This window comes from Ptychodera flava, chromosome 19, assembly GCF_041260155.1.
Source record: "Ptychodera flava strain L36383 chromosome 19, AS_Pfla_20210202, whole genome shotgun sequence".
NCBI classification, from domain to species: domain Eukaryota; kingdom Metazoa; phylum Hemichordata; class Enteropneusta; family Ptychoderidae; genus Ptychodera; species Ptychodera flava.
This window is the reverse complement of record NC_091946.1, coordinates 11,481,268-11,496,078: the sequence shown is the minus strand read 5'-3', so window position 1 is coordinate 11,496,078 and position 14,811 is coordinate 11,481,268. Positions and strand designations below refer to the sequence as shown.

The window sequence follows — 14,811 nt, the reverse complement described above, 5'->3', positions numbered from 1 at the left end:
CATAGAGTTAACATAGGAATAGCAGCCATTTTGAATTTTAAATAGTAGCAACTTTTAGGCAGTCTTTATCTGCATTACCTTGCGGTAGATCCTTGATTTGTATTCATAATTTTGAAAGAGAATGGTTTGAAATTTGAGTGTGAGTTCATGTCTTTCAGTTTTGAAGCATGTATTCCTTCAATGAGGAAAATGAGAACAGTGTCAATTTGAATTTTCAATATGAATTTTGATTTTCATCATATTGTTTTAAGTCTCCCTAAGGACCTCTCTACCTTAGATACAGGGTGCCTTCCATATATGTGCAGCATTGTACATTTGTGTCATACCTTCTACTTACAATTTGAATTCTACTCCAGATCAGAATTCACTTGTCGATGCAGTTTACACATGTACAGAATAAATTTACAAGCTCAACACTGTGTACTCAACATATGCTTGTGGGAGTAGCAGAAGAAAATGTAGTTGAAATAAAAAAACAAAAATAGTGAAAAAAATTGTCATAAGTTTGCTAGTGGCCCATTAATATTGCCAATAATCATTATTACAGCCAATAACAGATAGCCTAGTAGCAAACTGCAAAACAATCTTTTATCTCATTGGTTCATTTGTTGTATAATTGGGGCTGATTTTATGATGATGACAGAACTCCATCATTAATATACAAAAATAAATATTTTGGCCAATAATTTTGACAAGACTTTTGGAAATAAATCCTCCAGGAATTTTGAAAATTGTAGTTTGATACCATCTAATGTTCTGAATGAAACTATAAAAATTATATGCCCTAGGATACAACCACAAGCAATGGAAAATACAGTTAAATAAAGACAAATGTATAAAGACAAACTTTGTCTGAATTTCTGTTGTGAGCAGAAATATTGCATACACATTGTTATATTTGGTAACAGACCTAAAAATCAGATTATACAGATATTGTCTAACAAAAAAATATGAAGCCATTATAAAGCAACTGTGCAGATAACATTGTGAACATTTTGAGAAAGCTGTGGGTAAGTTGTCATTATACTGTTCATTGAAGAAAATTTAAAGTAGCTTTTGTGGTTAGTTTAGTTGTTTTGAAGGATCTCAATGATAGTTCTGTAAGTTCAGACACTAAATCAGGTGTCTTTGTCACTTCTCTTTCTCGTTGCAGCCACCCCTACCAAAGGACCCACCTCCAAGTCTTCCCAAGTCAAGACCCGCACCAAAGCTTGGCAAAATACGAGGGGAAACTGACAGCGAGATATACTCAGAACCATTGAGTAAAAAACTTGTACATATTGCAAGAGAGCAAATAAAGCTGCGTAAGTAAAATTATGATTATTAATTTTAAAAAATGTTATTAATGTTCTGCACAAACATTTCAGCTCATTGTACATAAAAGAATAAAAATACACAAGCACACGTGAAGTGAATGATAAGGAATACAAATAAAGCAAATAGACAGCAAGAAGTAAATGTTTACTATTACAAATACGGTAAAACTGTTGAACAAATTGAGTTTCAAGTTATGTTTAAAAACAGTCAGCAGTTGTGTGCTTTATTCATAATTTGTATTTCTCTCGACATTTTGATTAATTTTGTCTGACAGATAATCAGATAACACATTATGTATCTCTTTGGAGTTCAAATCTTTTGTCAACAAGGAACTGTTACGACTGCTGAAAAAAAAAAATTGCAGTTTCATATCAGTTGCCTTGAATTTAGGGCATGTACACTGAGTGTCTGAAATTTTGCATCGAGTTTTTGATAATGTCCATAGGAATTCCAAGTTCATTCTCAAGTGGTAATACCTGTTATTTACTTACACAGGGATGATTACAATTACTAGATATCAGTTTTGTCATTAATATACAAATATATACATCAATCCAAACATTTTTGTATGGCTTTTTGAAATTAAGAATATTGGAATGATTGAAATGGTGCACGCTTACCACCAATTTTATGATTAAAACCAAAACAATTACATGATGAGGGACAAGACAAGAAAACTGCAAGGATAAAGAAATGCTCAAAATTTGCAAAATTAGTATCTGAATTTCTTGCAGCAAGGGTTAATGTTTTGCTGTGTTTTGTAACATACCTTTGATTGCTATCAGTGCCAGTGTGCTTTGCCTGACCACCTCAAATGTTAATCACATTGTCATTTGGGATTTGTTGATGTCCTTCCATATTACAGCTACATGTATGTTCTGAGTTCAATATCTTCCGCCCTTCATCAAGACTCTGTTAAGGTTGTAATTCAAAGACGAACTTTTGCTCAAACTTAACAAAAAAAAACTTTAAAGTTTTCCCTTTCAATATCAAAAATAGAAATAAGATGTCTCGGCACAAATTTTGGTACAAGAAGTTAACCGACACTTTAAATTTGAAATGGCTACCATACCTTTGTTGACTCTTTGAGGAGAAATAAATTTTTCGATGTTCATAAAAATCAGCCAGTGAAAAGTTATTTACTCTGTGAGATTCAAAATAAGTCCCCACAAGTGGTTGACCAAAAGAGTAATGTAAAAGTTTGAGAGTCTGAATGTCTGTCCCCGAGGTGCACTCTGCTTTCAAGTAGGTTCAACTATACATAAATAAATCACTTTATTGTGGTGTCTACCCACAAATGTATCATTGGGAGTGACGAATGGTTCTCAAGTTTCTGATGAGCGCCAAAGTCAATTTTTGCCACCTGTATAAAATGTACCCAGTCAATTTTTTTCAGATTTTTGCCAAAATTTTGATAAGAAACTGTAGCCAATGAAATGTGATGGCCCTTTGGTCCAAAATTATCACAAAATTCACAGAAAAATTCATAAAAATTGGTAAAATATTGCACTAAAATTTTGGTGGGAAAAAATTACAGCACTCAAAGGGTTAAGATTTTCATGTTGATTCTAGGAAAATAATGAAATGATCACGTAAATGTATATTTTCTTGATTCTTTATTTGCAGAGAATGAGTTGGGAGAAGGAGAGTTTGGTGCGGTCATGAAGGGAATATGGACTAATAGCCGTGGAATCAAAAGTGAGGTTGCCGTCAAGACGTTACACAAGGAGCACATACAGCACGGAACTCCAGAGTTTCTGAGAGAAGCTGAAATCATGGTCCGGTTGAATCACCCGTGTATTGTTCAACTCCATGGGGTGGTGGATGGTCCGCCAATGATGATGGTAAGATTTCATCACAAATATGACCTCTGTGATAGATATCAGGACTTTTAAAATGCTTTCTTTCAACTTGTTGTGGACTTGTTTTGAAATTCAGCGAGAAAATTAAGTTTTCCATATCCTGTTCATGCTGAAATTAAAACCTATTTTGTAACTGTTTTTTCCAACCAATAGAAGTCAGTGCACTTCATCTTTTTTTGTATTTAAATTGTTTTATTGGTAACATTTTCTTTAGTAACATGAACTTAAATTAAAATGAAGTACAGTGCTTAGTTATCTACAATTTTGTGTAAAATTGAAATCCATTTGTTGCAATGTCTCTCTAATTTGTCTTTTTCCAGAGCTATTTCGTACTCTAGATGGTAGTTGAATTTCACTTGCAACATAAAAGCTGCAAAGTGTGGTTTACTCTGTTCCATTTTCATGGCATAGATGTGTCTTTTGGCTAACAGTAGCAAGTGATTATGAATGTCAGAGTAACCGTCAACACCAAAGAGCACTTCATTTAAGTTATGTCTCGTGAACAAACTGAGAGATGCCTCGAAAAATGTGTGAAACTCGTTCCAGAAGGTCTCAGTGAATTTACAGGTGTAGAAAAGATGATCTAGTGTCTCGTTGCTGTTTTGGCAGAATGAACAGAGCGGTGATTGGTCCATGCCTCTTCTAGATAGATCGTAGTTTGTGTATAGAATATGATGAAGAAGTTTGAACTGGAATTCACGTGTTTTTGTGTCTATGGCTACCTTAAATGGTAGACTATATATGGGAGACCATGGTCCAGTAAAGTCATATCATCTTCCATTTTTGGCACCAATTTATACCAAACAATTTCGTGCTCAAATGTAGTGGTAATCAGCAAAAGGCTGCTGACAATTCTTGGTACCTTAAGTACACTTTGCCACCTAAGTGAGTCTTAAAAGTCTCAGGCAGTCAATCATATTTTCAATATGGTAGATTTCTACAGGTAAAGCACATAAAATTACTGAAGTCAAAGTAAAGTTTTAGGTTATACAGGAATTTCATACAAATTGTCAAACAATTTGAAAAGATGCTAGATTTAGTAAGTTTCATGACCAAACATAGCTTTTTGCCATGAAAACATGTAAAGTTTTCATTAGATCACTGTTTTACAGCCGTTCTGCGGTGAGAAGTTTACTTTTTACCCACAATGCATTTCTATATCCTGTAGCTCGGCCGAATTTTAAATTCCATCCTTACTATTAAGATCCATGCGGGCCGTGAGCAACAAAAATTCATTAACCAAACTCCATTTATTTTGTGTGAAAGGTTCAGGAATTGGTTACCATGGGAAGCCTGCTGGATTATCTACTGGATCATTCTGCTAAGATCATTGAGATGGATTTCAAAACTTGGGCTACCCAGATTGCTATGGGGATGATGTACCTGGAAGAGAAGGGATATGTACACAGAGATCTGGCAACCAGGAATATTCTACTGACTGATAGAAGCAGGGTAAGTCTGCCGCCCTGTGTAAAGTTTAGAAAATCATTTTTGCCAGTTGATTGATTGTAAATACTGGTCATATTTTTCTAACATTCATTTGCTAAAGTGGCCAGTAACATAAACTTTTAATTAGTTAATTAGTTAGTCCCCATGGGTGTAGTGGTTTTGGTCATGTAAGTGCGTGCATCTACGTGTGCGTGCGTACAAGTACGTCTGTCTGTCCATGTGTCTGTCACCAAGCTTTTCTCAGGCATGTGCAAACCGATTTCTTTCAAAGTTGGTACAAGAACATTTACCTATGTCATACATATGCACTTTGATTTGTTTCAGGATACGATCCAATATGGCTGCATGGGGGCCATTTTGTAACAATTTTTCATGTCCAGAGCCATAACTCAAACATATCTCAACCAATATCATTTAAAGTTGGTACATGAACATTAATCTATGTCATACATGTGGACATTAATTTGTTTCATGATATGATTCAATATGGCCACCAGTAGCCATCAAAGATGCACATGCACAACATGCACAAACTTTTTGCAAATTTATTGTCCAACAAATGCATGGCTACTTTTTGTTTAGCTCTGCTGTTGGCAACACCAAACTTATAGGTAGCAATGTTTTCTTTGTATATTAACAGCAAGTTATTAGACATTGCTTGTACTGTGGTCATAATTTTAAAAACCACTAGTACTTTCATACATGACTACATAGGGCACATTGAACCACCAAATTCCACTGAGGTATTTGGTTTTGTATGGCTGTCTTTGCCATTACTATTTCATAATTTTCCATCCATACTGTCTTCAGATATCACTTGTTCAATTCAACAGTTGAACCATAACTGTACTACGAACTCATTCTCGGCTGTCAAGCCCCATTTGTATCGCAATTAATGAACAGGACTCTGTCCTCTTCAAGTACTTGTAGTCAACGGACCCATTAACAAGTGGGGACTGTGTCATCGACGATGACTTGTTTTTCACTTTTTCATTTTTAGTAATATATTTAAGTGCAGTTGATTGTTCTACTCCCTGAAAGCATATTAAAATACTCAGTACTCAGCTTGTCAACATACATGTGAAATGCAGTGTTATTGTGTACATTTGGATATTCTTGTCCGGGCCAGAATTCACTTGTCAACAATAACAACGCAGTCAACACATATACAGACTGAGTTGACGAGCTGAATACTGTGTATATCAACATGCTTTTGAGAGTGGAACAAGAAACAAAAATGTAAAGAGTAAAAACATCAAATTTAATTTTGTGTAGGGCACTCAAAGAATTGGTCAGACATCTATTCTAAGTGTATTATGGTGTTATCAGAGTAGCTGTTTCTGATAAGCCGTTAAGAGAAAAGTTTTGGTTTCTGATCTTCACATGCATCAATCTAAATGTTCCCTGCCATCCATTTGTAAAGAGATTGAAGATGAGTAATGTCTGTAATTTATTGCCGTAACTGCAATAAATTTGACATACATAAGTGTTTAATGTACAGCCTGGCTTGCTGTTTGCTCATCAGCAAAAATTTGCAGGTTCAAGAAACTATGTCATGGTTTTCACATGTCGATAAAGTCTTTGATTTAAGGAACTAGTTTTCTACCATATCTCAGACAATCTGTGTTTACCAAATCAGCTGTTGCTATATAAATGACCAATCAAGATGTAACAGAGAAAAGGCTGACTGCCGACGTGACTTTTCTGTTGTTGGTAATGTTTCTCAATGGCATTTAAGAGTGTCCTGGGGATTAGGTAGATATCGCCAGTGACTTAGTCTGATTGAAATTTACGCAACAATTCAGACTTCTAAAGTATTTAACTCCAGTCAGGTGTTAAGTGTTTATCCCTGATGACATTGGTCAATGGAAATTGAACAACAAACCAGACAGAGAGTTTTGAACAGACAATATGTTAATGCAGCTTTCTCATACAATATTCTCTGGTAATTGTCATCTATACGTTCTCAAGTAGGTCATATATATGCCACGCACCGTGTGTGATCGTTAGTCAGCTAATTTAAGGCAAGATTTTATTTTCTTGTCCAGCGTTGTGATAGTACAGCATTTAAAAGGAAAAAAACATGTCTGATTTAAAGGTTGATCAATTTATGGCAGCATTAAGACTGACAACTTGATGTGAAACTGAAAGCACTTAATTTCAATGAGATCATTAATGCCAAAACTTTGTCATTAAAGTGAGAATTTGCCAAGAACAAAACACCACCCGTGTGAGTAATACTCTCTACTTCCTGAGTCATATAGTTTAAAGTTTAAAGAAGCTTTCCCTAGAAAATAATTGTCTGCTTACATGAATTTCATCCATGATTACAAACCTATGAAGTATCATCCCCATAATTTGACAATACCGTCGGATTATTTTCCAATGAAAAGATTTGACCCTGCCTTTGTACATTTCAGGCAAAGATAAGTGACTTTGGTCTTTCAAGAGCAGTTGGCAAAGGCAGTGATTACTACAAAGCATCGGCTGGTGGAAGATGGCCGGTCAAGTGGTGAGTGTGTGTATGGTGTGTGAGTAGATGTGTGTGTCTGTGTGTCTGTGTGTGTTGTCGTAGCGAAAATAAATACTGTGCCCTTTGACCTCTAGAAGTCATTGTCTTTTTCATTTTCATATGATATATGAATTCATTGTAAGAGTTCCTCACAATTCTTGTTCTAAATTTTAAAAGTCTGTTTTTGTTAATAGACTCATTGGACTTCATGAATATTGAAGCAAGTGTAGCATTGCCATCAAAACTTTCTCTGTCAAATCTGCCAAAGTTTTACTCTCACAATAGTTTCTGAGATTCTGTGACAAGAAAATCGGTTGGGATTTCCTGTTTCACACCGTTCGGCGTTTTAAATAAAATTCTTTGTTTGCTGTCCGCATGCTGGTAGCTTTTCAGGTAAAATTAAGAAAACAAACACAAAGTTAACATTATCACAAATCAAAATACTATTAAAAAAGAAACCAAAATAAAAAATGAGCTTATGTTAATACACTTGTGTTTTTTGTCTGTTTTTGTTCTTTTCCCGGGCTGGCTGGTAAGTTTTTCAAAAATCCAAGGACAGCAAACAAAAAATTTTCTTTACATGGCCTTATTGTAGAATGTGTCTGGATACTCTTTTGGTCTACCATTTGTGAGGGCTCATTTTGAAGCTTATGGAATAAATAATGTTTTCACTAGCTCATTTTTGTCGAAGTCAAAAATTAAATTTTTTATAGTAGAGTTAACACAGGAATGGTAGCCATTTTGGATTTCATGTGTCAGGAAATGTGTAATTTGTTTCTTTAGAACCAAACTATGCACTGTGAGTAATTTTATTCTGGATTTTTTTAAAGAAAGGGGAAGATTTAAAGTTCCCTAATGGAAAGTTTGAGCAAAAGATTAAGTTTGTCAAAAACTTTAATATGGAATATACTTTGTTCCGTAGGTATGCCCCTGAGTCAATCTACTATGGTACCTTTTCCCATTCCAGTGATGTCTGGAGTTTTGGTGTGACGCTGTGGGAGATGTATTCCTTTGGTGATCAGCCGTATGGAGACATGATGGGTGCCCAGGTCAGTGAAGATTCAATGTAGAACTCTTTGCTTTAGTTAGTTGTGGAGTTATGGGCAAACTCTGAAACATCAAGCTGTTGGATAGGAAATTGTCTCTCTGAGAGCTGCGGCTAAAAAATAATTGAGTGACTTCAATGTTGGAGATTTTCTTAATGCTAGTCGGCTTGAAAATGTAAGTGTTGTGCTCCAAACATCTTATTATGATATTCAAAAAACAATAGAAGGGTAGGCGAAAAAGCCACTGTTCACAATCCCAATCCCCCCATGAGCAGAATTCATCATGTATAGGAAATGTATAGCTGACAGCATTTGGTACTTCCATACCAAAAAAAAAAAAAAAGGAACTAAGCCTCTACCCAGAGTGAGTTTTGTGTCAAGATTGTAAAGTTTCACTGTTGAATTCTACATGCTCCTTGAGGAGCATTATCTGATAAAATTATTGTGTGAGATAGGGCAAGTCTTCAAATGTTGTGACAATCAGATGGTTCTGATTCAAGCATGGCTGTCATTGAGAAAAGTTCATTTTATTCAGAACACTGTGGTTACTCATAATCTCCATTTTGTTGCTTTTGCAATAAAACTTTAAACTTTGATGACAGGCAATGCAGGAGTTCAAACACTGGATGATGAAATGCTACCTAACAATGTAATTTCATTTGAAGAACACGGTGAATGCTGCCAGTGAGGGCGCTCTTCACCATGGATTATGGACTGTGTACTAGTACTCTGTGAAAAGTTGCAGTTGCCCATAGTTTAGAGAATAGTGTATTTCAACTGATATATTCAACAATTGCTCTGAGAATGCTTTAGCAAAATGACTGCTTTATTTCACCTTCACTGCACTGTCATGAAAGTTAACTAAAAATGTCACTTGCCTATCCAAAGAGACAATCAGCATGGTCTATTGGTCTAATATGAATTATATCATACCCGTATATTGATGGTGTAAATACAGCGATCTGATTGGTTGAGACGCGAAAAGAACTGTGGTATATTGGTGATATACCACGGCAGGCATGCTTGCTAGCTCTTAGCTTGAGAAAAATCCCTTTAATGACGTTCCACGCCAGAATTTCAATATACTGTTATTATATAATAGCAATAAATCACACCCAGCGATGGTATACCACGAGATTTTGACCAGTTCACTTCATATATGCACTCGCTATCGCTCATGCATATATGTCGTGAACTGGTCAAAATCTCGTGGTATACCATCGCTTGGTGTGCTTTATTGCTTAAATAACACTACTATTTCCAATATCACTCTCACTTGTGCAGCATCACTGATCAGTGTAACCTTCTCATAGGTAATCCAATTACTTGAAGAAGGCAAGCGGCTGGTGAGGACTCCGAATTGCCCAATGAAAACCTATGACATCATGAAGCAGTGCTGGTCCATGAACCCCCGCGATAGACCAACCTTTGCTCAACTCAACTCAACATTCTCACAGGATCCAGAGTACGCACCACTGTATGCCTCTAAGGTACCTGGTGTAGGCATGAGGCTTAAAGCTCATTAATATTTCCCAAGCAAGGTAGATTTTTAGACAAGGTATATTTTTACAATGTTAGCCAGAGCACAAAAGAAAAGTACGTAGTAATACACCATTTCTGTTTTCTAATTTAAACTCAACTTTTGCATTCTCTTTCTTGATAGGTTTTATGTTTTTCAACAATTTCATCAGCTCTTATTGGCTCCAGTGAGCCCTAGAGGGTGCTCTATGGACCTGCTCATTTTCTTTAGAAATCTCTCTGTTATGTCGCGCACTAGCCCGAATTGTATACAAGAATCACAACTGAAGACAATCATTGTATGTCTCAGTGTTGTATTGAAATAGTTTCAGACAAGTCACCAGTTAAGATATTTTTTCAAGATTTTTGTACTTCATATAGATTTCCAAATACTTTATACAGCTCCTTTACAAAATTGAATGCATAAAGAGGGTTTTTTCTTTTGAGAGAGACAGAGTTACCAAATCACTTATTTTATGTTCGAATACTTCAAGTAGATGTAAAACCTCTGTGGGATCATGCAATTCAAAATGTACATTTTGGTAGAATTGTGATGCAAGCATCTTGGCCGTCTTGTACAGCATTTGACTCAGACATTTTACAGGAATTTAGTTGATTTTTCAAAAAACTCAAGAGTCTATTTAACCTAGCATTTCATGATCGATGCAATGTTAATTCCTCTCCAGTAAACGTAAATTACATAATATCATCTGTACTTAACCAGGAAAAGTATCCTTGTTCAGACACATGTCACTTCATGTTGTAAATGTCATTTGGTTTTACCAATTGTTGACAGAATTTAAATTCTGGTGGCTTTAGAAAGTGTGCAGTGTACGAAGTAGCAATCTCAAAAATATGACCAGGTATACTGAAAAAACTGAATCCATGAAAATTTTCCTTCTCTTAATCATAACCTTTTCACCCCTGATTCCCTGTAAACAGATCTGCAATCACTATTGATAACAATGGGTTTGGGTGAAACCATTGTGGTGAAAAGGTTAAGAAATGACAATAGAATAATGCACAAATAATAGCAAAGTGGAGACATTTCTGCCATGTTACATCTAATGCTCAGTTTTCCTAAATAAATATATTCATTTATGCAAAGTATCTTGATTGGCATTGTTTGAGTATGCAAATCAGCTTGTAATGAATCATTGTCATTGGAGAATATTCATTGACCTAAAATTTTGTATTCTGAATCTGAAAATGACCACATAAACAAGAACATCAAATTACAGATTATTTTATGGGTTGCTTTCTAATTCTACAGACCTGGGATGTACAAGGATTACTTTTTTTCCTTTCGAAAGTATCTGACTCAAAACTCTTCAGAACATACTATGTGTTTACGTATTATGTATGGAATGGTAATGCAGTTGAGATACTCTTTCTGAAATTAATATAAAATTGTATTATTCAATTAGCATTTTTGTTGAAGTTTTCACAGAGGAATGAAAATTAGCTGCTGAAAGGAATAAATCGAGGAAGTCTGTGAATGGAAAATGAAGCTCAGTGTATATAGAGAAATTGTTGAATTCTTTGCTATTAAGAATGTACCCTGCTAGCAACTATAGCATTATGGCACAGTTTGTGCAAGTACGGTAGTTCAAGCAATCTAGAATGTGTATAGATCTGTGTATTGTGATAATCAATCATAAATTGATATACCCATTTATTTACAACTGTGTAAAATGTGAAAAACATGGTAAATATATCAACAGACTGAAGTACTGGTACATCAAGTTGTAACCTGCAAGTACTGTTTGAATTAACCTGTAGAGGGCGCCCTCCACAACTCACCTTGCCATACAGTCACTGCTCATCTTTGTGTAATGGTCAGCTTTGTTTCATCTGTAAAAAGTGAAATTTGTGATTTTGTAGGAAGAAACACTCTCAGACAATGTGTTCTGTTTCATAATATGCATTTTAAACAATTCATTTTGGTGTTCATGGATTTGTCACCATCACAGGTTCCTCTGCCTACCGGGCACTCTCTTGGAAGGAGAAAACACATTTGTCCGAGCTGGTTTGTTCCTATTTTCTCTGAGAGGTTCAAGGTGTATTTCTTTCAAACAAAAACAGTGCATGATAGGGAACAGAACAGCTTTGGCTTATGAAAATCATTCATTTCTGTTTTATAGAGGTATTACATCTTACCCTACCAAAAACTGAGAATATCAATGCTCTTGGCATTAATCGTTCAGAAATGGCAAATAATACGTTTGTTTTTTGCAGATATGATTTCTTCTAACTTTGTCCATATTTAAATAGAATCTCATAAAGAAATGTATTTTTGAATTTTTTGGCAACAAGTGTGATTAGTATCTAGTCGACTTGGAAGTGTGGTCATCTGGAGAAAGCCAAACTATTGTTTCCATGTCACCATGCAATGCATAAGATGAAAACAATATTTTGATGATTAAGGTAGAATGCGCCTCGGGGACAGATATTCAGATTCTCAAACTTTTACAATTTTTTTCTGGTCTACCACTTGTGGGGGCTCATTTTGAAGCTCTTGGTGTAAGAAAACTTTTCACCAGCTTAGTTTTTAGAGTTAACACAGGGATGGCAGCCATTTTGAATTTCAAATATCGGTAAATCTTGGGTAATTTGTTTCTGTAGTACCAAAATTTGCATTGTGACCCCTGATTTATATTTTTGGTTTTGAAAGAGAATGGTTGAAATATTCATTGAGGAAAGTTTGAGCAAAAGCTTAAAAATTTCACTTTCGAGGCGCATACTACCTTAACCATGTATACGCAGGCAAGAAGGATAAGCAGAGATAGATACTTAAGTCTTCTTTACATGTAATCTGTAGCAAGCCCATCTGTGGATGTGGAGATAAATATCCCATTTCCCTGTCATCATTGAATATTGGTGCAGTCCATGGAAAAGTTGGACCTTTGCATCAGGACATGGGGGTGAAAGAGTCATAGGCTGGTGAAGAGTGATATCACTGTGTAAAATTGTGATAGATTATTTTTGAAATATTTATACAGATCAATAGTAATATATATTTATTAGTCAAAGAGTGATGTTACCCTGGTGTGACATTTGACCAAAAGGTTGCAGAAAGAGGGTGGAAATTTAGACAATTCATTACTACAGCTTATGTAACATGATAACCGTCATCTTTGAGCTGAAACTAACTTTTCATTCTCATTGGAAAATGTCAAACATTTTGTAATTTGGTTGTGAGCAAGTGTTTATCTTTTTTGACAAGATAAGGTGTTATAATTCATTATTCCCTTTTTCAAGTGAATTTCAAGAAATGGTGCAAAGAATTTAGGAGAGCACTGTTTTAGAAGGGAAAGCAATTACATTTTTTTCAAGTTCAGCTTTTGTAGTGTGCAAGGTGTATGACCTTGGCCATGAACATGTCAGTCATTATTCATATCCATGTATCTTTTAGTGACCTTTACTTGTAGTATTGAATTTTACTATAATGTTGATCCTTTCATGATAGTATGCAGGTACGTTTACAAAAACAATTTATGCCTCATCATCAAAATCACATGATTCTGAGTGGAGATTTGAGCTGCCAATAGTCCAGGGACTTTCATGCATTTTCTGTCACAAACACTCCTTTTGCTTTTATAAAATAATTTCCATGTGCTACTACACCTGCAACAAAGACAAGATGCCCAAATGTTGTTGTTGTAGGGAGGTACCAGGTGGGAAGTCTAACCAAAGTTCTAACCATAGTAAGAAATTGTGGTGCTGACACAATACAGTAATTATCGGATGACTGTAGTTTGCTTACACTCAGTGCCAGTTTATAGATTGCAATAGTGTTGATCAAGATTAACATGGACACGCAACTTTTGCTGTTTCGTCCTTGCATGATTTTGAAAACAGTACATGTTGTGATGCAGCATTTTTTTCAGTCTTTTCACGCCACACTTACCAACCACCTTCCAAATCACTTTGACCATCTGTTTCTTCTCATACAGGGAAATGAATACACATTACCCTTTGAGCGCCTAAGTCAAATATCTGTTGCTTTGATAAAATATAATTAATTTTTGTTCAGATCTTACCAAATTTTGATTGAAAACTGTAGCCAATACAAAATGATGTCCGTTTGGTCCAAAATTATCAAAAAACATACAGAAAAAATCACAAAAATTGGTAAAATGTTGGACTAAAATTTTGGAGGGAAAAAATTACAACACTCAGAGGATTAAAAACAGATCTTTCAGTGTGTGGATTTGAAAATACTGGGGAAAAGCTGAAATGCACTGGGTTGATTGAAGTTTGCAAGGACAAAAAGCAAATATTTTTGTTTAAAAAATAATCTCTTTTGTCTTAAGGTAGATGATAGTTTTACAGTCAATTATACTTATTTTTATATTGCAAGAAAGGGTCCCTTTCTGCATGATGACATTTTCGTTTTTTTTGTTATGAAAATGAGTTCATATACCAATCATGTTCACAATGATAAAATGGTTGATGATACTTCGGATCCCTAAAATATTTTGATAGATATTTTTTTATCATTTTTTTATGAGGCATACTTTGATAGACAATCTTTGTATTAAGTTAATACAATCATTGAGTTTCATTTGCAACTTCTGGCGGGTGCATCTGTTAATTAGCCAATCAGAAGGAAGCGGGGTCACAACCAATCATGATTGGCCAAAATATTATGCAGAAGTCAGAAGGCATTTTTGTTCAATCTAGTCAGCTGACTGCGTAACACAGCTACAAAACATTCTGGAACCTCCAGCCTGATAGCTGAAAGAGCCAACCCAGCGATCAGCCAGTCCACTGTGCATATATGCACCACTCACTATAACTATGCATGTGACTTGCAACAGACGTTCTGCTTGATTACGAATAAATAACGAAAACCTTGATGGAGATTTGTCAAGTAGTCAGGACAATGTCTATCTGCTACACTGTGATGTGGTGCAGGTCACCCTTACTGAGCTATTATACCCGAGACAATCTTAGCAAATAAACAAATCTGTAGTTCATGTATGTATTAAGATATAAAAGTCCATAGAATAAAAGGCTGGTTGTACATCATATTTTTTGTGTGAGTGGTCGTTTTTGCCAGTGGGCATTCTGGAGTCTTGTGTTTTCAATGGAATGATACGAA

The 14,811-nt window shown here is 35.3% G+C and overlaps 1 protein-coding gene across 1 annotated transcript in view; it reads left to right on the top strand.

Annotated features, from left to right (window-relative positions):
* LOC139118565 (tyrosine-protein kinase HTK16-like) overlaps positions 1–14,740 on the top strand; it is a 36,463-nt gene extending 21,723 nt beyond the window's left edge. The window contains exons 6-11 of the mRNA XM_070681920.1: positions 1,154–1,304; positions 2,944–3,161; positions 4,446–4,631; positions 7,049–7,140; positions 8,063–8,189; positions 9,500–14,740. Of these exons, the coding sequence (XP_070538021.1) occupies positions 1,154–1,304; positions 2,944–3,161; positions 4,446–4,631; positions 7,049–7,140; positions 8,063–8,189; positions 9,500–9,712 (987 nt within the window). The 3' untranslated portion in view covers positions 9,713–14,740. The remainder of the gene's footprint in view (positions 1–1,153; positions 1,305–2,943; positions 3,162–4,445; positions 4,632–7,048; positions 7,141–8,062; positions 8,190–9,499) is intronic.
* Positions 14,741–14,811: the final 71 nt, after the last annotated feature.